This window comes from Acipenser ruthenus, chromosome 23 (assembly GCF_902713425.1).
Source record: "Acipenser ruthenus chromosome 23, fAciRut3.2 maternal haplotype, whole genome shotgun sequence".
NCBI lineage: Eukaryota > Metazoa > Chordata > Actinopteri > Acipenseriformes > Acipenseridae > Acipenser > Acipenser ruthenus.
In genome coordinates, this window is record NC_081211.1 from 27,626,754 (window position 1) to 27,651,667 (window position 24,914).

At 39.9% G+C, this 24,914-nt stretch overlaps 2 protein-coding genes across 2 annotated transcripts in view; one reads left to right on the forward strand and one right to left on the reverse strand.

Moving 5' to 3' along the window:
* LOC131699666 (catenin alpha-1) overlaps positions 1-24,914 on the forward strand; it is a 63,060-nt gene that overhangs the window by 16,342 nt on the left and 21,804 nt on the right. Inside the window, exons 8-9 of the mRNA XM_058997102.1 lie at positions 20,514-20,594; positions 21,121-21,273. Of these exons, the coding sequence (XP_058853085.1) occupies positions 20,514-20,594; positions 21,121-21,273 (234 nt within the window). The remainder of the gene's footprint in view (positions 1-20,513; positions 20,595-21,120; positions 21,274-24,914) is intronic.
* On the reverse strand, positions 16,292-19,505 carry LOC131699667 (leucine-rich repeat transmembrane neuronal protein 2-like). Its single transcript, XM_058997103.1, has 2 exons — positions 18,903-19,505; positions 16,292-17,973 (listed from the first exon to the last, which is right to left on the reverse strand). The coding sequence occupies exons 1-2, from the start codon at positions 18,904-18,906 to the stop codon at positions 16,352-16,354; spliced, it is 1,626 nt and encodes a 541-aa protein (XP_058853086.1). The 5' UTR covers positions 18,907-19,505; the 3' UTR covers positions 16,292-16,351.

Genomic DNA, 24,914 nt, shown 5'->3' on the forward strand with positions numbered 1-24,914 from the left:
TGTCCGTCTAAGTGACAACAGCTGCCCCTTTGATCAAGACATGGTTCATTATTGACGTGATGCATGTCAGTGCAGGGACTGGCTTTGATGCAAGTCGAGCTTTGGCAGTCAGCTGGCTCTGACCTGGTGTTAACCTGCTGAGTAATCCTCTCCTGAATGGAATATGGTTCAGTTGGGATATGCTTGTTTTTGTGATTTCCAAATAAGAAATTCCCTAATATGTGATTGGTGTTTTATTTTATTTTTTAAAATATAAATTGGCCTATAGTCTCCACAGATTTTGCTGCTGTGTTGTGTGCTTGTTAAAGTTGACAGAGTCTCATTAGTAATACAAGAGTAAGTAGCCCATGGTGTGTCTGCACTCTGAAGCAGATCATTTCTGGAACCCATTTACTGAAATAGCATGCTGCTATTAGAAGTTTTTAAACTTCTCAAAATGAAGGCTCGGGCTTGTGGGTTTATGCCCTCAACATAAAGTGCATATAGTTGGCCAGTAAGTCAGCAAAGCCTTTTATCCGAAAGGGCTTCCTTCTAGATCATGATGGACATAGCATATTTGCACCACTCATTTCTCCCAAGTACAATTGATGGGCGTTTAGTGGTGGTAGGGATTAAGTGGTTCTATTTACACCCCACCAAAAGATCTTGGTTGGTATTAGGTTTAAGTGCTTTGTCACTGGTTTTGGTGTGACAAATTGGGTTATTGTAACACTTGTATAAGCCGTTAGTTGCTGCTTTTGAGTGATACAGTAAGTAAAGGGCACGTTTATCAAGCAGGCACTTTTGAATCGCCTTCCGTCTAGGTTTCCAGCATCTTGCTTTGTCTGCAGATTCGCTGGCATTTATCTAGGGAATGCATGTGCTTTTGTTTTGTCAATGGCACTTGGCATTTAAAATAAAGCAACTCATCAAGAGATGTCTGAACATCTGAATTAGTCTTTACATTTCAGTTGTTTCCAATGTTAGTTTTAAATCGCTGGCTTCCTCCAGACCTCCATTGAATGTTGTTGGACACCAAGTAGGAGCATTTGCAGATAAACCTGAACAGAAGCATGGGGTGGGGGTAGTGGGGGGGATTTTGCTTTTCACATTGTACAGTAGTAAAAAAAAAAAAAAAAAAAAATCAGGTTGGGTCTTTACTTCGTTGGCTGAGGTTAGTTTCAAAAGGGATCTTGGCGAGTTTGAGAGCTTGCTGGGTGAAAGAACCAGTTGAAAGTCTGGCTACAAACTGGTACTGAATTTAGTTGAATTCTGGTAAGCTCACATGCCACACAATTGAGGTCACAATTTTTCAGAAGTTTGCCCAAATTAGAACAATGTGTTGAGCTCATTACAGCGGGATTCCTTTTGTTTTTCAAAATCAATCATTTTCTGGTTGGCATGGTTCAAAGACTATGTGCATTCATTCATCTTAATTGGGTTTTCCTGTACTTCTGCTAACTCATTTAAATGAATGTTGCAAGTGAGGTTAGTGCAGCTCTATTACATGGATTCAGGACTATATACCGAGCATCAAAAGAAACTTATTGGTTTCTTTTTAATCACTCGATCATTCATCCTTGACCATCCTTGACCATGACTTCAGTGACTGACTGAAGCATATGCACTTAATCACCTAATTAGTGAGACAGTTGATTGGAGACTGGATATGGAGTGATTTCAGCTGTTGAATTGCAAGTTGAATAAAAGCAATAAAGAAAATCACAGAAAAAAAACATGCCATGTCTGTCTAGAGAGCAGCGCCTTTGTGCAATCAGCATATTGGAGGCTGGACTAGGGCAGCATACTGTGGCTCGCGGTCTTGGATGCTCACAGCCAGCAATTTCAAACCTGGCGAGACGGTATAGCAAGACACACTCTTACAATGACAGGCCACAAACTGGGAGACAGAGTCACAACACCTGCCCAAGATCGACAGATCATTTTGCTGCATCTTCGTGATAATTTTTAATCGGCACAATAGTCGCCGCACCTGCTCTGAAACTGAGTTTGTCATATTTCGATCACTCTAGTGAATTTTATCCAAATAAGTGATACGTTTCTTTTGATGCTCGGTATACAAGAGTTGTCAAGATCCAGTATGCAATGATGCATAAAGCAATGTTATTCCTTGTGGTAAACTGTTTAATGTTAAGTTTATTTAGACCCTTTAGAACTAAACCAACGCTGCTTTGGATATCCTTGGTCTTGGCAAATCCATGAGCTCCTGGTAATCAGTGGAACTACAGAGATTCCATGCTCCTATTTACAATTTAAGACTAATTAAGAAAGCATGTAACCGACAAATAATCTGACCTGCTTATTTAAACCACTTCAGTACGTGTTCAGCTATCCGGGCAGTGATGGTTTCTACTGGCTCATGGTGTCTGCAGTTTGCCTCATGTGCTTTTAAAGCATTTATCTTTTGTTAGTTCATAAGTAATGAGTCAGTCAAGCCTGTCTCGTGCCAATTAGGTTTACGTTGGAGCTACTGTACTTGCTTTTACAGTTTAATTGCTGCCTGCTAGGTTTTACTTTAATCTTCTTGAAACTCTGTACTGAGCAGTACCCTCCCATAGGATGGCATGTATTTATATTCCAATCAAATGCATCTGAGTAGGCGACGAGCCTTGTACTTCACGAATATTGTAAGTCAGCATTTATTTAAATTTTTGTGGAGTGGGTGATTAGTGCTTGTTGAAACATGTCTACGTTAAACTTGGCAGTAACTTGTTGTGACCGCTTTATGGAACCTGGCTGTAACTTTTTTTAAAGTTGGTACACTAGACTGTAAATAAGACTGCAGCAAATCCACATTCTTTACTGGTTATCCCGCTGTGACAAATTAAAACCTTGTATTTTTACATGGTCCTCATTGGTATACACGTAGAATGATTGGCCTTTGACAGTTTCTCTTCCCAGTAAAAGGTTGAATTTCAGAAACGTGGTCATCTGCTGTACATCAGGCAATTCCAAGTTCGGTTGTCATTACCCCACATGTAGAACAAGAAAATAAAAGCCTTGTACTGGATTTGTAGGGTTTTTGCTACAAATCTGCTATGCAATTTTTTTTCTAGTTCATTGCTGCAGTAATGCTGTATCCCGAGATGCAGAACTATCTGTGCCGTTTATCTGGCAAGGGATTTTATAATTTGTATTCAGGTGTTTTGTCTTGCATTGGGAATGGTACATGATGCATTCATAGTATAGCTCAAATGGGTGATCCTTATGGAGAAGCATTCTAATTCCAAGTGTCCTTGGATTCAGATACTGGCATGGATCTGTTTCTTGTATCCCTCAGCTTTGGAAGCAGAAGGCATATCTAAAGGCCCTGTCCGCACTATGCCTTTTAAACCGTATTAGTTTCCTTTTAAACTGTCAAAAGGGCTAAATACAGTTGGCGTCCACAATACGCAGCGTTTGAATACCGGACTCGAGACCACCTCTGGGGTTAATTAATCTCGAGTCTGGTTCTAAATTCAGATCGCTTCAGGTAGTGCGGTTTATCAGAAGTGTGGATGGATGCTAATACCTAACTACATTTGTTGTGTATCCTCCAGTATCCCAAAATGCTTTCTGATGTGTTTTGGTGCATGGATATTTCAAATACAGTACTCAAACAGGCACCTGAAGGGGTTGAGAGAGACTATCAATACTGCTGTACCGTATACAATTTCTGAGGCTTGTTATAAAATGGTGGATCATGGAGCAACGTGATCAGATGCCGAAATCAAGGCACATTGATCTCTGGAGCGTTGAAATCGGTTAAGGAGAAGTTCAGAGTTCAAAATTAAATGCACGCATTATGATAATGTACCCTGTGTTTAAGAAACCAAGCTATTACATTCATGCTAAGGAGCACTGTCTTCCATGAGCATGGACTCCATTTGCCGGATTGTAAACATAAAATACAGTCCATTGTGCTGCTAGGAACTGTAACCCAACTATTTTAATAGTGTTTGTACGCATTAAGCCAGACCTACACAAACTGTACTTTAGTGTGGATGATTTTAGCTGGATCAATTAAAGTTTTGGAGTACGGTTTTTGAGATTGGTTATGTAGTGTGGACAGGGCCAAAGACGACTCCATTGACTGTCACAGTAGAAATCCCTTGTTTCTATTTAAAGTGCAGTAATCGATGGCTCCTTAAGGAAATATTTTTATTTAAGATGTTGGTATTTAATTGGTCCATGACATTTTATTTTTATTTAACAGTATTAGTGAATCCTTTTGTATTTCTGTGCACTGCGTGTGTGTGATACATTGATCCTTTTTAATTAGAATACTCTGACCTGGCATTCCCATCTTGGATGAAAGACTGTGTTAACACAGAGTTTCAGTATGGCTCTCAATTGGTGTTGCTGCTGTGGATCTTCTGTCAGAATAGTAGCTTGAGTGAAGGAGCCCAGTATTGTCTCCATAGTAGCTTGGGCAGGAGGAACTGTGCAATTTTCCAGACAACCAAACGATGATTTTGGGGGACATGGAGTTGCTATGGTACAGCAGATATTTGAAGTTCATTAAATTTGTTATCCAGGCCAAAATGTGGCATTTGTAAGCCAATTGCCTTTACCTTGAGTTTTTGTTTACGGAGTGCAGCACTGCTAGGCTAGATTGTGGATCAATGTAAAAAAAGACTCTTCCCATCCCGACTTACTTCACCCCTGCTGTTAAAGGGATAGAGTGAGACATAAAGCTGTGTGTGACACAGAGTGTATTAAGAAAGATTACCAAGTCTGGTATTGACTGGTGATATGAAAGCTACTTCATATTCGTTTACGGAGTAATTGACTTTTTCAGACCATGACAGATCAGTTATTGCTGGCAGTAGGAGCAAATGTTACATTGGGTACTGAGATATGAATTGATTTTCTTGCACCTTTCTCTCCTGGTTTGTTTGCTTTCTGAGTGATCCCTGATGTTCTGCAACAGTCAATATTGCTAAGTGTTTTGCTTGGCAACTTCCTGTTTGCAACCCCCCCCCCCCCGTTCTATTTTATCTACATTAAGGTAAATGAGTGGTGTAGCTCCATTCAAGCAAGTTCCTCGTGTGCAGAATCTAGACCGTGTCCCAGAATGGGAGAGCTCTCGAATTGAAGGTTTAAATGATCCCTTCAATGGCCAGAAGTCTAATTTGCAAGCTTGTACCTACAGTACTAGATGCTGGAGTTCCTTAACTGGGTTTATTTAAAATGCAGTATATTTTAAATTAAATAATTTGGACGCTTCCTTTTAAAAGCCATGGGCTCTGTTGCAACGGGTCCCACCTGACGAGCTATAGCTTTGCTTGACTGGCTTCAGCGATCCCTCTGGCACAGGGCTGACTGTGACCTTCTTGCCCTGAAGCCCCAGTGTTAACCACCAGGCCCGTTGGACATAGCCATGAGGAAAATGAAAAACTGCTGTCAACGAGGCTCAATGCACAGTGTGACTTCATGTGTGCTGTGTTTATTTACAATGTATGGGGTTTTCAATAATCTGTTAGACTTTAAGGCGATCTTGCTCATTCTAGGGTAGCACTAGCTGTATTCTGGAGGCGATGACTATTGCATTGCTGTAGTATTTCCCTTCTTGCAGAAAATGGGGAATCAAAAAGTCTGCTGACTTTTCATTGACTAAAATGGTCACATACGCATATGTTAAAATAGTGACCATGGATGGGATGGGGGCTGTTTTGAATACAGTGTGCCTTTTCTTCCATGAGCTTAGTTTGTTCCCAGTTAGAATGGGAGATGTCACATCTGTTCATGGTCAGTGCACAGGCAGCATCGACATGCCTTGATTTGCATGGCAGATGTAGCCTACCGTTTCTCTCTTTTTGGCCATGTTCCTGACCTTGCCAAGAGGAAATGTATTGTGCAATGTAGCAAATAGAAAAAATCTGGCCTCATTTATCATTTCAAAGCTGACATTTGTATTATGTATTGATATTGTATATTCTGCTCCAACGTGTTGACTGTTTCATTGCCCCTATCTTACAATATGTTTTTTTTTTTCCTTTAATAGTCTGGGTAGGCTGAACAACCTTGCCGGCGTACTGTAGGCACGTGCTGTAGAGTGCTCTCTTTATAAAGTCACATTATACCACTGTTATAAGGCGGTAAGTAGATCCCATTGCCCCGTAGTCATTCTGCTTTTATCTGGTGGAACACAAATATAACGGCATGCCTTGAGATCCTGACTACATTGTGGAGGGCTGCATGTACTTGGTGTACAGTAGTAAACATAGCTCTGGTTTATTAACCCTTTTGCAAATTGGTTAGTATTTCTACTTAAACAATGTTAATACTTGAGCATTTTTAAGGGTTGTATCTTGGGTTGATACCCTGCAAAAAGTCGTGTGCTCTTCTTGAAACGGCTTGTAATTTAAATATACTGAGTAAAGGAATAAATCGCCTGCAAACAGATGAACGAGGTCTGGAGAAGATTAAGTGCTGCAAATATTTCCGTTAGTTTAAATGGAACACACACACGGCGCTACCTACGTGCTGTCAAAAACGTCGGCTTCCAGAATTGAGCTGATTTATCACCCTGTTTTATCCCCCACTCGCAGCATGGCTTGGAGGTTGAGTTTGCAGCATTACAAATGCTGCATTAAAACTGTTTTGTGTACTTGGTCACACATGCCAATGGCTGTTTTGTTTTTTGCATATCAATCTTAGAATCTTTGTTTTTTGGCAGTGTATACAAACTGAATCAAATTAAGGGATTCTAAGTCAAATGGATTATTTTATGCTAATTGATGCATACATAAGGTATTTTTCTTTTTTTTTTGTGGTTTTACGTAGGCTGCCTACATGAGTACTTCAAAGATAACCAGAGTGTGCACCAGTTTTTAAACTGAGATGCCAGTGCTTACTTCACATAGCGATTTTGCTTTCATATCTGAATAAAGATGAAGGTGATCTTCTGTTCATTGCTATTGAAAAATAACTCACTAGCTGATTGCATCCGGGCTATACCATGGAGAAGGTTAAACTAATTAGGACCCAGATTTTCTGCTAATCACTGCCTAATGTGAGTTTCGCCTAATCCTACTCCCTTGTTGTAGAGCCCTATAGCAATGCTTGTAATTCTAAACGGCTCTCTCCAGGGTAGGGATTTCAATCATTCCACACATAGGCACAATGAGACGCAATGACGTGTGTTCATGCAAAGTACCTTATCACTGCTTGCTATGGCTTCACAAATTTAAATTTGTATGTACAGTAATTGCAGCACATAACTGAGGTGGGGAGATTGATGAATCTGTCACTTCTGCTTCCTTTGTCCTTTTTTGAGGTCACTCGCTGTATCCATCTGGCATCTTTCAGGCTTCTCATCCACCTTTTTAAAAATCTTACAATTTGGCAGGTTTTTTTTTTTTTTTTGGCCCAGTGTTTGTAACCATCTCAATTAACTTTATGCAGAATTCCTGTATTCACATGCCATCCTGAGATACTGACGGGCACATTTTGAGATTTCTGTTTCCACTGCATAGCACTTTATTGCTTGTCTAGGGTGCTTGAGGGACATTTTGTAAACTAATTTAAAAGTAACCTTTTGGCTTCCTTCAATATTTTATTTAATAAGGCCCTTTTACAACATTTGATGTATAATTTGAAGAGTATACATTTTTGCATGCACCAAGTCCATGCAAAATTGAGGACAAGATAGATGTGTGTGTTTTAATTATTTGTTAGTTTTAAAATCACTTTCATATGGACAAGGAGACGGCCTTCTGCTAAAGGTCAGGGTGATTCCTCAAGGACTTGGGTGGCTTGTTTCTGCATTGCTAATGGAGGTAGCTGTGACCTGCTAAACAGGCCAGTTCCCTGTGCAGGACTGCAGCTCGGCTGTGTATCTGGAGCCTTGCATTGATTTTTACATTTACTTCCGTATCTTTTTATAATGGCTCTGGTGGGGTACTAACAATTAAAAAGCCATTCACCTGCCTCTGTTGTAGCTTCGTGTTTTTAACAGGACTGGGGCCATAAGTGTCCATGTGTGCCTTTTTCGAGGGGCTAGGCATTCTATCTCTGCTCCTTGATCACGTGTGTAACCAAGTACAGATCGTTCTGTATCTTGTCCTTTTTTTTTTTTTATAGCGCAAATGTACACTACGATGCTCCTAGGATAAATTTTCTTCTGACAAATGTATGCAATGATTATAAGTAGTTGTATTTTCGTCTGAAAACTTAAACAATCAGGCTTACAGTATGATGAATATAGCTTTCCTATCTTCCCTAACAAACATGAGATATAGCAAAGAGGTTGGTATTCTGTAATAGTTTTAAATCTATAAACCGATGTGGTATAGATCTAAACCTGTGTTGTCCAATAAAACTGCTAGTAATAGACCTGTTATAAAAACTCTGTTGCTAGCAGTTCCTATCCAAAAGTGCTTGGCATGTGTTATTAGACACTTGGATCTGTTATAAAGTTTTATTGGTCAATTCCTTTTCTTATCTGTTTTCAAATTTAAAAGGCGAAGGCTGCCCCCCACCCCACATTTCGCTTTGCCGGGCTGGCTTCTGTTTTGCTGTTGGACTTGAGTCTGGCTGGCTGGGTGAGCAGAGTCACAGGTGGGGGGATGTGTTCGGAGCACTTCCTCGGGGCCTGACGAAACGTAATAAAGTTGGTTGAACTGATGCAATGTGCTGCTTTTTTTTTTTTTTTTTTTTAATTAAACAAACTCCTTACTTTTAGTGTCTGTTTACTGAGCCTAATCTTTATTTCCATTGATTTGATTTCAAACCTTTACATTTTAGCTTTTAATATCCACCCACCTCCTATTCCAGATGCTACAAGATCTGTCGCGTGTGTGTGTGCATTATTTTTATTTATTTTTTTTTGCAGTGTGAACCCAGGGTCTTGTCTTTTTTAGGGTGAGCAAAGCATTCCCATAGGGATGTCCCAGCTACTGCTATCCATTACAGCTCTATTGGTTCTGGATCATAGGGTTTGACGGTCCTTTCCGATTGAATAATCTTACACGGGGAAATAAAAGGAAAGGACATATTTTAGCATGACAACATCTATCATTGGCAAGTGGGGGATTTAGTACTGGTGCCTGAATGCTCTTAAAATTTAACAATCCTCAAGTCGCGAGCTCCGAGAAATAAAGCGCATGCACTTAATACATTGACAATGACATCTTTCTGCAGTGTGGCTTTTAGAAAGTGGTGATCCCTGTGGGAACTGTAACTTGTAAAGGAAAATCCTCTAAGCATTGTCAAGATGGCATACTGAGCATGTGGTGGCTGTTGGTCCCAGGCAATGTCTCTGTTCTTGAATGGCATCTATATTGGATATCCCAAACCATGTATTTCGCCCTTGTGGATGTCAAGTAAGCAGAGTTGACCTCTGCAGAGTGTGTGTTTGATTGAGGGGGTTGAAAAAGCAAACTGCATTGTGAATTAAAGATTTTGGGGATTGATATTGACTAGGGAATGTGATCTGAATTGTTAGAATAAAGGTATGGTGTTTTGATTATATATATATATATATATATATATATATATATATATATATATATATATATATTATAATATATAATAAAATCTCTCTCTCTCTCTCTCTCTCGGCCACTTTAATAAATGTGGTGTGGGGGGCTAGAGTATATATTGCACCTTTTTATATTGCAATCCATATCTTGTCAGATTCCTTGAACTACTTTTGCTCAATAGTGGCTTGCCATTTCTTGACCAGAATAAAGAGAAATGTTGCTGGGTAGTTATTCACTGCTCTGTAGGATCTAGAGGATTTAAGTTGACATAGAAGCAGATTGCTTTGTGAAGATAAATGACTGTTGGCTGGAAACTCGGGTATACAGTAGCTGCACTTTCACAGCTTGGGACAGCTCTTGGTAACTAGATGATAGACAACAGGCTTCCTTTGTTAGGGTGTTTCTTTTGGAAGCAAGGAGCTGCCAAGGGAAAGGGGTTGGGTTCTATACGGAACCACAGCCGTGTACAATGCTCACTGATGAGAGCAACAACAAATCCAGTTAGTGTTTCTGAGACCACCATACAAACATGAAAACAATGGCATTGCTTGATCCAATAGGAGAGACTCAAATATATAGTGTGTTTTTTAAATGGATCTTAATAAACACTCCCATGCTCATTATATTGGGATATAGGACTGCTTTTAAAAATGTCCTGATATTGGGGGAGGGGGGTTTAATTGATTTGTGGTGTGTGGTTGTGGGTTGTGTTTTTGGGAACCCCTCCTAATAAGGTTGTGAAGAATCTTTTAGCAGCCAATACGTTAGGCAGGTATTTTGCTGATGAGAAACTAGAGCATTTTGTAGATTTTATTGGAGCACCCGTAATGAATGCTTGAGGCGTGCACCAGACTGCAAGTCCTTGAACCCCACAGGCTGTTGGAGTCCTGCGCTCCGCTTGTTCGGTGCTCTGTCCTGGCTGTAATCAGTAATTTTATAGTAGAGGCTGGGGCTGCTGCTCTTGAGTGTGTATGGTGTTGAAGGCAGTCTGGAGGTCTTTTGGCTGTATATTGTACACCTTGGTCAGGATTTTATAATTACTACAGCAGTGTCAAATGTGTTCTGGCGAAAGACTGAAAGTATGTGCAGTGGGGTGGATTGGGACGATCCTCCACTTGTCCGTGACTTTTAGCTTTGCAATTGCTACATAATCGGGCAGACTGCTTTTCTGATGCAGAACCATGCCTCCTACATAATGGGATATAAGTGAGCATCCTTGCTTGGCTATGTTATCAGAGCTGTCAAATGCAGATTTTTAATACAGCATACCAATTGTGGATTTCCTGACCTATTGCTTTTCTTCTTAATGTGTACACAATAAAAGCAATATAAAGCAAAGAGAACATGTCTGCTTTGTCTGACTGGATCAGACAGAAACTGCATAAGAAAATGCTTTTTGTGAGTTGAGTCTCTGCCCACACTGTATGCTACTTTTCAGCTACAATCTCCACCATCTAGCTGTCCAGTTCCTTTTGTGAGTAGAGCAACTGTGTTGTAACCATGTGTAGTGTATGTCTCCTTGTTAACCTGAGCATTGTTTTAGGTTTGGAGAGCAAGGACTGCTAAAAGATCTAGCTGGGGGCAGAGCTCTGCAGATAGACAGCTCTGTTTGTTTTACATACTAAAAGGTTGCTATTTCGCTTGCTTTCACTGATGTTTTCAGGGCTTGTGTTGGCCAGCAAAGAAGATGGTTGATGAAACGTAGCCTTTGTAGCTGCTATAACAATCAGTCCTGGTTAGAAAGCCACAAGGGCCAGAGGCTGTCATGTCAGGAACATTACAAAAAAATGTAATGCTGCGATCGGGTTTTTGTACAGTAGTCAATAAAAATATAATGGCTTGACCGTCTTTCCACAACTAATTTTAGAGGAAACATTTACCACTTTTTTTTTTTTTTTTTCCCCCCCCTCTGGAACTGTATGCTTGAACTGTATCCAGGGCAACTTACAATTGTTACAAGTTATCACGGTATAGAACTGATTTTCATATGCCAGAAAAAGGGGAATTGTTCGTCCCCTGTAGAGAATAACATTATTGCTGCTGTTCTGAAGTATATGCTGACAAAGCCCTTCCAGCCGCAGCGCCCTTCGCCCTTTGAAACTCCTGGCTGCAGCACTTGTCATATAGAATGTCATATAGAGAAACGGCTATTAGCATAGTGATTTGATACTCTGATTAGACACATCCAGTTATCTACCAATTCATTTGCATAATGAAAGATGAAACGTTAGAACGCAGTCTAATCCAGCTCCTTTTTTTTTTTTTTTTTTTTTATAAATCCCTGTGTTCTTGCACAGTCCTGACTGATGAAAGGGGTCATTTTGTTCTGTGTGCCATTTTATATACCTGCTGTCACTAAATATTTACCAGAGAGGACAAGAGTAATTTTGCACATTTGCATTAAATTTAGCAGACAGTTTACAGTCCTGACAGACAAATGAAGAATTGGTTCCAGTATGCTGTATAGGCAGCATTCTGGGTGCAAGCTGAATCGCCCAGCACAGTGGAGACCAAAGTTGGGGCTTGAGGCTCTCCAATACTTTTCACAACCTGATTTTGAAACCGAACTCAGTGGATGTCGGGGGTTCTTATCCCAGGGCCTCACTGAAAGACTTTGTCTTTTTGAATAATATATCCCGGTTCCCATTGAACACACTGTCTGTTTGCTGCCGAGCAATTAAACCTGGCACCTGGAGGTACCATTTGGCAATGCCCAAAAGATTGCAGATACGGTTCCCTGGCCTCAGATGAAGTCTGCAGTCTTGGCCCCACTGTTCTGATCTTTTCTCTGAGATATATATATATATATATATATAAAAAAAAGTTGCTGCTTTGTGTAATGTTACGAAACATCTTGGAATTGAATTAGCATCCATGTAGCTAAAGCAGCTAAAAGCCATTTACCATTTTGTCAAGTACCCAAAATTAGGAATTGCAATTCAACAAATGTATTCGATGAGTGTGGTTGAGAATATAAATTGTACACAAGACATGTGCATAAGGGCAAAAACCTATTCCAATCAAAAATATGCAACTTTTTCATTAAAGAGATTGAGGATCAGAGTCTTGCAATCAGTCACAGCAGTACAGGAGAGAAACAGTTGTGTATTTTTCTCCTGCTTGATAATTCTGTTCAGGCACCCCTAAAGCTAAAAGCCATGACTCCGGTTTGATGCAATTCCATCAAGTTGTCCAACTAGACAACACTAGCTCATATTTCATCTTGCAGTACATGGTTCGCAGGGTCAGGGTGCTCTAGAGAGGCTTGCTTTGTATTCCTAATATAAGATCAAACCTTTAACCATGTCATTCCAGCTTTACATTGCTTTCAACATATTTCAGGAACCTGTGTATTCTTTGTGGTTAATTTAGCCTTATTTTGTGAGGGGAGGGTTCCATATTTAATTTGATTTATTCCCCCCCCCCCTCTGAGGTCCAGGACTGAATGGTAGGAGTGAGCTGCCATGACCGTTGCCCTGAAGGCAGCTTCAAGGGATCTGAAGTCATTCAGCATGTAGCCTGGCTTGTTCACCAGTACAGTGGGGTAGCTGATTATCATTTTAACTGCTCCTCGCTGAGTGGCGAGGATAAAAATAGAAGCCCAACTACCCTAAAGCTTTTCAATAATTTGAGCGTCTCTATTTCCTTTGTTTTGACAATGAAATATTAAAAATGATTCTCAATTGTTACACACCACAGTAAAGTTCTGTAGCTGTCTTGCTCTTCTATTCCTAACTTGATTGTCTCTGCTTTTAACATGTGAAATACTTAGTTGAAGACGCTGACGCAGGATTGTATCTGAAGAGTATGACTGTTTCATGCAGTTCCCAAGACCAGGCAAAAGACTTATTTTTAAATTGTAACCATTTTTATTTTAAAAATATATGTTTTTAAGGAAAAAAAATCTTCAGTTAAAGCCACATCTTTACTCACTATACAGATATGAAATTGTACATTTTACAATTAAAAATAAAGAGCGAGCATTAGTTATGTGCACAAGGGTGTGTTCAGTGAACAGGTGGGGTTGGAAAGTTCAGATGTCTGCAATAAAATTGGGTTATGGAGCTGGAATGTGTGGGGTTTTTTTTATGACAGTGAATTAAAGCCTGATAGTCAAGTATAAGCAGTCTGTCCAACACAGCAGTCACTGTAGCTGCTGTCAACTTAGTCACTTAACTTTTTTTGCATGCTTGATTCTAGGGCTTAAATCTGCAAGAGAAATAGTCTTATCTGTATTTTTATTTTTTTGTTTTTGTTTTCTTTAATGTTTGGCATGTTGCTGTTCAAGACACGTGATTTTATAGTTGACGCAAACCAGGCTCATAACTTGAGTTGGAATGGCTAAGTAGCCATCAAAGAAGGTGATGGCACAATGGATGAGGTTCCCCCAAAGACAATAGTTTACTACAAACCAACATCATTGAAATAGTGATTCTAAACTGAAGCCTCTAACAAAGTTCTGCCGCAGTGCCCGGCATGAAACAATCAAGGCAAATTTGTATCTCGCTTTTATATGGCTTACAAAGAGCTCGCCCTAAAGGCTGCTGTCTGTCTCATCCTGGTACCTTTCATGCGACACTTGTGGATTACTTTAAGCAAAGAATAGGGGACAAAAAATCATGAATTTGCATTTCAAACACAGCTACAGGAAGTATGTCAAGGGTGTGTTTTGTGGTACATTTGACCCCTTATGCAGGGATGGAAATAAGACTCCTATTGCGCAGCAGTTTCACGCATTCCAGTTTGAGACGAGCTTGATTAGCCCCATGTATATAGATAACAAGCTCAGGCATGTTCTTACACTCCTAGAAAAAACAGGGATGATTCAAACTGCTATGCAGTGGGGGACTTATTTCCATCCCTGCTGAAGGAGAGATCGCCACTCTGGCCTGTCCAAAAATACTGGTTTACTCCAACCTGCTTGAAAATATCCCTCTGCGAAGCAGACTTGAATTTTGCGGTTTTCTGTTCATGCAGTACAATGATTTGGTTGTGTTTGCTTGCATACATACACTAGATCAGTGAGCAGAGCTAGTTTCCATTAGTATTCTTTGCATCTCCAGCTAAGGTGCTGCCGCCAGCCACTGTTCGTCCTCTATGCTTAATTCCCTCACCATTTTAACTCTGTGCTTGTTGGATGTAGTGAGCTGAAGAGAAGTCTTTTATCTCCAACTACATTTCTTGTTCACATTTGTTGTATCGTAATACTGTATACAAATAATTCTGTCAAATGTGTGTGTTTTTCAGCTGGAGGATTGCATTCTATACAGCCTTTCCAAGGGAAGAAAAACAGTGGCTCCTTTACATCTGTTAGCAGATTTGTAAAATGAAGTATCAGAATATACCTAATACAAAGCAGAACTCTTGGTTCTTTGTACATCATGGTTCTAAACAATGGGCAATTTTTGCTATTGTCTTTCACGATTTATAAATTGCGTGTGCTAAATCGCTACTTCTGTTTTTGAGGATCATGTGTTTTAGATGCATTCAAAGGTACCCAATTACTGTACACCATTACAGGGTTTAGAAAGCCTGTTCTCACAAGTGAAATCATGTGGGTGACGGAATATTACGTTCTTTCTGTCTGTCCTTTTTCAATTGGCTCAGTCTTGAATCTGTCACACCTGATTAGGGCCAGGGCTTGTAAACCTCTTGACAGTGGGTTCTTGGGATAAATGAAACATGCGAGCAATTAAATGCGACTTGCCTGATGGATCACTGCTTCCTTCTCACCTACTTGTACAGTAACAGAGGCAGAAGCACTAGAATCCTCCTCTTCCTCCTCCTCTCAACCACCCCCCTGCCCCTGGAGTTTGTCAAATTTCACAAGTTTATTTGTATTGCATTTCTAGTAAATGGCTGATTTTTGGCACTTTTCCTGTTTTTGCTATATTTAACAAATGTCTCAATTTGTAAAATGGAATGACTAACACTGAACAGAAGTAGTAGGAATGTGTCCTTGTCTAGTGATGTCATCAAATCTTTTACATTTAGGAACTGGACCTTATGAAATGGGTGAGAAGCAGTTTTTCTTTTGCACTCTTTAACTGGTCATGGGTTTCTGAATGGCCCTAAAAATGTATTGCTTTATTTTTAGTACAGTGCTGGTATGGCTAAAAAAACAAAAACACCACCCAACCTCAATTACTATAACTGAGAAATACATTAATCTGACTTCTCCAATAAACACTTCAAATGGGAGAAAAAATGTAATTTAAATGAAGATACATTTCAATGTGGCCCAGCATTATGCTCAGATTTCAGAACAATTTCCTTGCGTCGTCAGAAGAGGGCAGAGCAGTCTCTTGAATTGTTGGTTTTATTTTACCAAGGGCACAGACTTGCTTAAAACTCAAGCCTCCTTTTCAAAGGGTTTATTTTATAAATTAGCTCACGTAAATATACCTCACGTAAATATACCTCACAGTTAATCCATTTTCCTCGTTTTATAATTTGTTTGTATGTTTGTTTTATTAATATTTATTTATTTATAATGGTGATCTTGGAGTATGCTTGTATCCTATATAAATATATTGGTGAAATGTCAAATTTTTCAGAATTAAGCCTATATGAAATACAATTCATATAGATTTTTTTGGGCAGGGAAGGGTAACATAGGACCAATTCCAAGTAGCACCAGCACATTGTACTGCCATTGTTTGAAATGAATGGAGCATGATATGCTTAAAGAAAAAGTGTGTGTAATATATATATATATATATATATATATATATATATATATATATATATATATATATATATATATATATATATATATATATATATAAAATAAAAAAAATAAATACTTTTTACTTAGTCACCCACTTAACTGAAAACCCTGTATTTCTGGGAGCGAGTGAATGGTAAAACATGATGGTGGCAGTTCATACTTCACACTCTTTGTAAGGCAGCTGCTGGCACTTGCACTGTCCGTACCCGTTGATGATGACCAGCGCACCTTCCTCGTGGCTGGGCTCGTATTCATTATATGGAACCTGTGTGGCGAGGTCCGCCATGGGCTGCCGCACCTGGGTCCTCATCTGTCGGCGGTTCTGCACGGTTGAGCAGTGCCTAATCCGGCGCAATGTGGGCGGGCAACACCTGCGCGAGACGTAGACCACGAAGATAATAAGAAAGAAGGAAAACAAAAGGGCCATTGTGCCTATGATGACCTGTTGGGTAAGGAGGGTATTGTCTGCCTCTGGAAAGTCTTCCTCTGTGTTGACCTCGGCTGCTGCCACGGTGGTGGGGTTTGTTGTGGGGGAAGTTGTGGCAGGTACAGTCATTGTAGTGAAGCTCCCTACATCCTGTGCATGGAAGTCCTGTGTGGGGGTTATCCATAGTCCATAAAAATCACTTGGGGTCTCTTGAGGCAAACTAACCTCTGGGGAACCCGTTGTTGGTGCAGCTACTGCTGCTGAGAAATTCTGACAGAGCTGGAACCCATAAACTGCGTCCAGTATATCCTCACCCTGTGCATACTCCGGACTGTGGCACACTATGGAATGTTCCCACCTGCCCTTAAACATGCTGAGCCAAGTAGCTAGAGAGCAGATACTTTTGGTACATTCCCACATGTTGCCTGAAAGCCCTACAGTAGTTACAGACTTCCATAAGCCCAAGGTCCGAGGGTCAAGGCTGGTTAGCTTGTTGGTGTCCAGCAAGAGCACCTTGAGGTTGGGCAAGGTTTCAAACACTTCCGGGGAGATTGAGCGGATGTCGTTCCCAGTGAGATCTAGCTTCTCCAAAGTTGTCCAAATCCACTCCATCCCGCAGGTAACATTGCTGATCTTGTTCCACTGCAGAAAAAGTGTTTGGAGATTGATCAGCCTGGGGAAATGGGCTAAATTGATCTTGGTCAACTGGTTGTGCTCCAAGTGGAGCTCCCTTAGTTTAATTAATCCTGCAAAGCCATTTCTGGCCACGCTCCTCAGGCGGTTGTTGCTGAGGTCCAGGAACTCTAGGCTTCGGCAGTCCCAGAAGACCCGGACTGGAGTGGTTCGGAGGGAGTTGGAACGCAGGTGCAGGGTTTGGAGCTTGCGCAACCCATGAAAAAGCTCTGGCTCCAGGGACGTCATCTGGTTGAAGGAGAAGTCCAGGTTTTGAAGGTTAATGAGATGGACGAAGGTGCTGTTGGGTAGCTGGGTAATGCTGTTCGAGCTCAGAACCAGCTCCTTCAGCTTGTAGAGCCCCTGGAATGCGTCCTCCCGCACCGTTGAAATTTGGTTGTGGTCCAAGTGGAGCCAGGTGAGCTGGCTAAAGCCAGAGAACTGATCTGGCTGCAGCTCGGTGATACTGTTGTGACGTAGCGAGAGACCCAGGGCCCCCCGGTCCACACCGTCTGGTGGTGCCTGTAAATCCTGCGAGTCACAGTAAAACAGCAAGTCCTCGCAGCGACATTTCTGAGGGCAGGCCGTGCCTGATGCAGGCAACAGGCGGAGCAGCATGCTGATCATATAGAGTGCCACTGGTGTTGGTCCCACCAATGGCCACCTTGAATGGAAACCTGTGGGTTAAATAAGGGGAAGGGGGAGAAGAGTACTGTGGTGGGTTTTATTTTATATCTCTCCTCGTATTAACCAGAAAATTGAGTGGTTTTACATATCCCTAATTTAACCCTCATCTTGAACAGCTTTACCTTAGTTAACATTACCTAATCAAATATCAGTGGTAGTAAGGGTTTTTGAAACTGGATTTGGTTGCAGAATAAAAATCCCCCTATTTTAGTTTTTATAAATTATATTGGTGTTGGTAAGAGTAGTTTTTCAGTAACCATAGGATTTGGTTATAGAATAAACCTCCCAATGTATTTTTTTATAATTTCTATATAAATGCAAAGCATTGCCCATTTTAGTTACAAGTGTTGCTAAACAGAATCCAAGCAGAGCTTTTGATTTCTAAAAGCCCACAATTGTCATTTTTAATCGAGCAAATAAAAATATATATGTATGTGTCTATATATATATATATATATATATATATATATATATATATATATATATATATATATATATATATATATATATATATATATATATATATATATATAATATATATATTAAATTATAATATTCTTTAGCTTTGGTCTACCTTACTATTTCTTTTTTTGTATCTTGGAAGTAATTCTTTGAAACCATCTTCCACTTAAAATATGATATGATATAACCTTTTTTGGAAAGGTTAGGTGAAGCCCAAATAGTTGTTGCATCAGGCATTCCATTGTGTAAAACCTTACTGCGTGAATCTTTTTTTTTTTTTAATAGCGGCATTGAATTTTTAAAGTACATTTACAATATATCCCTATTATGAATCTGAAGTAAGATTGTACATTTTTGGAGGGGTTTAAAAAAAAAATAATAATAATCTTGATACGTAGTCCTTGCTTTCATTCAGTCTTATTCAAACCCAGACCAGTGTATGAAAGAGCAAACTTACCCATTCTTTTGTGCTCATTGGAGGCTGCATTCAACTGTCCTCTTCTGCAGAGTCTTGGAGCAATGAGATGGAAAAGGAATCCAAAGAAGAAAAGCCCTTTTGAGGAAAAACAAAAGGAACTGCACTTTCCTCAAAGCAATGCTTGGTCCCCCCAGCTGTAACAAAAGCAGAAATTCCATGTCAAGATAGATATTTAATCCTCCTTTGCTTGCTTTTGGTGATTTTGTTGTTTTTAGATAATAATTTGTTTCAATTTTCTCCTTCTGACAAAAAAATGATTTGACTAATATCTAAATCCGAAGGAATCCCTGTAAACCATTTTATTTTTTGTTTGTTGCATTTTCTTCACTCGAGCTGTCAGCTCGATTTTGCTTAATTGAAGACCCAGGCATCGTTTTTCCACAGTTGGGGGTCCACCATCCTTAACTTGTTGAGCACTGGCAATGAAGAGACCCTGTGTGGGAGCCAGTTCCAGCAGCAGTGTAGTGCACTGAGCAATCTTCTCCTTTTTACTGAGATTTTCTACAGAGCTGGAGAGAGCAGCAGAGATGCTATACTGTGCTATTGGGATGCAGCCACTCGCTGCTACAGAGTGGTGGCGGGCTGGCGTCATGCAGTGACGAGCGCTCTCTCTCTCTCTCTCTCTCTCCTCTCTCTCTCTCTCTCTCTCTCTCTCTCGGCACAACTAGAGAGAACAAGGAAGTATTCCATAACCTACTGTAGTGAGAGTTTAGTATTAAAGCTTTTTCAGTGTAATGATTCGCTGCTTAACTGCTCTGTAGGTAAAGATCTATATACCATGCTTCCCATTTGTATTCTCACTGTGCTGAAGGTTGGTATTGGTTTTGGAATACTTTCATCCCCAGAACATTTATATAAATGTTCAAATCTTTTTTGTTTTTAGGGTTATAGTAATGACTTTTTACTGCCTAATCAAATGACTCCCGGTTGCATTCTAATCCTGGGGTTTGAGCCTGGGCTATGATGCATTGTTTCCAAGAAGTGTTATTCAGACCATGTGTTGCGTCATCTTGAGAGCTTTGTTTCCTTATGCAAAATCTCTCCTGCTGTTGGAGAGAGAACCAAAAAAAAATGCACAATTATTGAACATTTTCTAACCACTTAACAGAGTTAGCAGTTTGTTCTCAACTGCATTATCATATTTACACTGCTTAATTCCTAATATGAAATTTATTAAAAGCCAATAGCAGCAGCATTCTTCTAATCAAAGTGTCTTCTTGATTAGGTACCCTGCTGGCCATTTTATTTATTTTTTTGGGGCTTAGATTGTGTGTAATCATCAGGGACAATCCACAAACTGCATTCTGTCCGTGTCTGTCTCCTCTCTCGACCAATTTAGGAATCATTAGTAGAAAATTGCAGATGCAAGTCTAGTCCCATGCCTTTTTATTAATGCATGTTTTTGGATGACTAGATGCAAGTTCCTGTCCACCAGTTACTATAACTTTGTTCTATGCGAGACTGCCATTCAGATCCTAGGCTCTTCCTTTCCTGTGAGTGGTCCAAGTGATTTTGTGATGGTTATAAACTTGTGATTTGTTGGGGAAATTCGTTGTTTTACTGATCAGATCTATCATGTATGTATTGCAGACGGGCAGGAAAGAGAAGAGTGATGCTCTCAACACAGCCATCGACAAGATGACCAAGAAGACCAGGGATCTGCGTCGACAGGTTCCCATTTACTTGTTATGTTTGCGGCTGTAACCCTAGAACAGTGACATGGCCAGAGAAATGGAATAACCTCAAAAAACCCCCCAAATTTCTCACTTTTTACTGTAACATTGGCTATTGATTGGCCATTCACTTTAAACTCCTGTGGGAGTCAACAAAATGCTCCATGAATAACGGGGGGGGGGGGGGCCTGTTCTGTTAATCTACGGCAATGCACAGCAGGAGTGTGGTGTGGTGCGCTGCTTTTATCCATGTTGTTAATGCCCCATAAGTACAGTTCCGTTTGATTAGTTTCCCTGATTTTTATGGATCACTTCCTATTGCTGAAATCTATAGGTTTGCAACATGTATGACCACTGATGTCCAGCAGGAGCAATGAAAACTGGTCTTTTAATTAGACTGTGTCCTAACACCTGCTTGCCTCATTTAGTTTACACTATGTATAATGGCAGACGGATTAAAACATTGTCATTTTCATGTATGTTTTTATATCTCTCCCCTTCTCCCCCTCCCGCCCCATCCTTAGCTGCGCAAAGCGGTCATGGACCATGTTTCAGACTCTTTCCTGGAGACCAACGTTCCCCTGTTGGTCCTTATTGAAGCTGCCAAGAATGGCAATGAAAAGGAGGTGAAGGAATATGCCCAAGTGTTCCGTGAACATGCCAACAAGCTAATTGAGGTAAGTCCCTACCACAGCCTTTTCTGAAAACCTGTTTTACAGTCAGTGTTCTTTTTCCCCTTCATACTCTTTCCCTTAAGTACTACTTTGACTGTCATCCTAATCAACTTAGCTGTTTTATTATCCCGGAATATGTACTATATGATACTTTATATAATCTGCTTAGATCACTAATAAAGTTCTAATAGTCTCCCCATAGTATCTTCTATTGAGCTTTTGATGGCCACCTCAACACATTAAATCACTTTATGGCTATACAAGGATTTTTCATGGCTTCTGTGTTTTTTTTTTTTTTTTTAAATAAAATTATTAACCTCCAACCGAGTTGCAGTTTCTCCTGTTTTTACCAACCAAATCTGACTCTCCCTGCAGCAAAATAGACAAGAGGGGAGTTGCAGAAGGGACTGCGTTGAACATTCAAGTCATAACTGGTGACTTTATAGCAGCTGGCAGTGCTGAATAGATGGCTCCTAACCAAATTGCTTAAATAGTAAGAGATTCAGACTTACAAGGCATGCTGGGCAATCCCCTTAATGTAACTATTTGAGTTATTGTTTGTGAAAGGCGATGGATTGACAAGACTGGGGATTGACACTAAATGTCGATATCCATCTGCTTGTACAGCAACTCAAGTAAATGTACAATAAAATACATGTATAGCATGTTGAAACTACAAGTTACAGCCCCAGTGTTGTAGCCGTGAACAAATTATACATTCTTGGAGTGCAAGTTTTATATTTTAGAAGAAATAAATGAAGCGCTTTTTTGCAGAGCTGACAACCTTGGACCTTTTCAGTTTTCTATAGTTCACCTCCCTGCATCCCTTTTGAACTGCATTGATGGCCTTTACAACCCCCCCCCCCCCCCTTCTCTAGGAGACACTTGTAGCAGATGTTGAGAATCACATTGGAGAATGGCATGCCTCTCTGTGCTGTATCATTTATATCACCTGCCTTTGCAGTCTTAAAGAGTAGTTCTACGCAGATTTGTTCATCCTCAAATGATTTTATATTTTTCTAGTGTCTTAATATATCCAGATTGCGTGTGTGCATCTGTAAGGTACTTGCATAAACTCCACCCAAATTAAGCCCTTTAACGGGTGTGTGATGTTAATACTCTTATAAAACGTCAAGTATGTTGACTCTGGATATTTTAATACAGAATGTATTTGACTTGTACAGGGTGATTTCAAGGTTGATGAGTAGCCTGCTATCAAAGTATCAACGCTTTGCAGAGATCTTGGTTTAAGTATCCAGTGGTCATGAAAGGAATCATGCATATTGTACATTTGAAGTAATGCCTGCTCCAGTTTGCAAAGAAAGCAGATTGTGTACAGTTAACAGGGGGGGGCATGTAATGTATTTATGTTGCACTTGCATTGCTAGTTTTGTTTTAAGATGCAGTTCTGATGGGATTTGAAACGGTCTTTCCTTGTTTTTGGATGCATCAGTCCAGGTCATGGCAACCTCATGTGCTTCAGTTGTGCGCTCCCATTTAGTTGCAGCCTATGCATTTCAGAATGGTTAGCCCTGAGTTTTGATGATAAATTTTGTTGCAAGAAGTTGTTCTTCATACAGCTGCTGTTTAACATGTGGTGTTTTGACCAGAATGCATATTAAAATTATATTTAAACATAAATGAAGATAAATACAAGGAAAGGAGTCCTAATTGTGAAGTGTTCATTATTCTGGCAATGTCGAGCTGAGGCATTTTGTGTGTGTGCCCGAGGAAAGGTTGGCTCTCCCCCCCCAGTCTTCACTAGTAATTGATTTTAAATAGTAGTTTTTAAAGTAGCATTTTAAAGTGTATAACATGGCTGCAAGGTATTGTGGGACTTTAAGACACCAGACCACCATAATTGAGTTTGATTCTTGGAAATTTGACAAACTCTGCACAGTAACAATCTGCAGGGTGCAATGACAACTAAAAGGACAAAGCAAGGACAGTTTAGACACATGTGCCTTTACATTTATGTTCAGCCTAATAGGATTCTGCCACACCATACTATTACATACTCTTACTGACATGCCTTGTTTTAATGTATTGGGGTAGTATGTATCCTTTTTTTGGGGGGTGGGGGATGGTGAATAAAACTCTTTTTTTTTTAATAGTGCATCCTAACTACTGATTTAGGCTGCCAGATTTTTATTGGTCTAATATATTACAATATAACCAGGCAGACCTCGTAGACTCCCCACCAGCTGTAGTATTTGTTCAAATTAGTTCAAGCTTTCTAATCAATGTAAATCCTAATAAAATGTAAAAGGCTCTCCAGGCAGTAAATTGAAGACTGTACCATGATTAATCCAAGGCAAGGCTGCAGCATGGTGTAACCCTCCTCCCTCCCCTTATTCTCTTGGGCCACGTAGACATGGCTGAAGGCTAAGCTCTTCATGACTATTTTATCAATTTAGTAATAAACTGAAATTCTGCCTGGAGGACTCTCGGTCCAGAAATTTTAAATAATTCTCAAATCCTGGAAAGTGTTGCTTGAGATTTGTGTGTGTGTGTGTGTGTATGTGTGTGATATATATATATATATATATATATATATATATATATATATATATATATAATATAAAATTTGTTTTTTTTTTCCGTATAGAAACATTCACACACACTGTTACACATATGCAAGATCATTCCAGACTACACTTGTATACCAACAGTATCAGATGTAACTAAAGAAATCTGGCTCATTTTAAATAAAAATTATTATTTTGATCTTGTCCTAATCATTAAGCTTAATCTTATCCTGAATTTTTTTTTTTAATGCCCTGTAGTGGTTTTTTTTTTGTTTTGTTTTTTTACACTCATTGGTGCATCTACGTATACACAGTCAATTCTGAAGTATCAGTGGGTGGAGTAGCCATGCTTCCCAAAAAGAAATTCCGGTGCATTGTACAGTACCCATTCTTATGCATGCGCAGGATCCATTTATTAGGTCAGTGACTCGGTGCCATTGTGACTGCAAGTAAAGGTAGTACTGTGAAACAGCTTTCCGGTACTACTTCTCATCAACTGTATTAATACCCCTCCAGGTGGTTTTACCTGGTACCCAGGAGATTAGAGCACATTTGTTTTCTCTCCTGCCATTTTAACGAATTTAGCCTCGAACATGAGCATCTGCTACTAAAGTGAATGGAAATCCTAATGTGTTCTTGCAAGGAGGACATTTACTGGCTGCAATCTTTCATCTGAAGGGCAGTTAAAGCACTCAATCTCCAGACATGTGCTGGATGTTCAGTGGTACCATTGAGGAATGTCTCTCTCTCTAGTGTATTTCACACACTGTATCTGGGGTATAAACTCTCTACCTGGCATTTAGAAGCAGTAGTTTACTTTGTGTGGCAGGCTAAAAGGTTTGGTCTCAAAAGGACTGGAATTGTGTGATCAGGTGTACTGTGGGCAGAGTTCACTCCCCTGTGCATTCTTTTTGTACAGTTGTTTTTATGCCCTGCTCTTCCTTTACGGCACTGAGTTAGTTTTCAAAGCTGTGTTTGGTTTCTTAGCAATTAGTTATTGAATTTGAGGGTGGGTGGTGTGCATTCACCCATATGTACAGCTATTTCAACAACTAAAAGAATTGTTGAAATGTGTAACCCCCCCCCCCTCAAGTTGTGCACCTGGAGTCACATGGT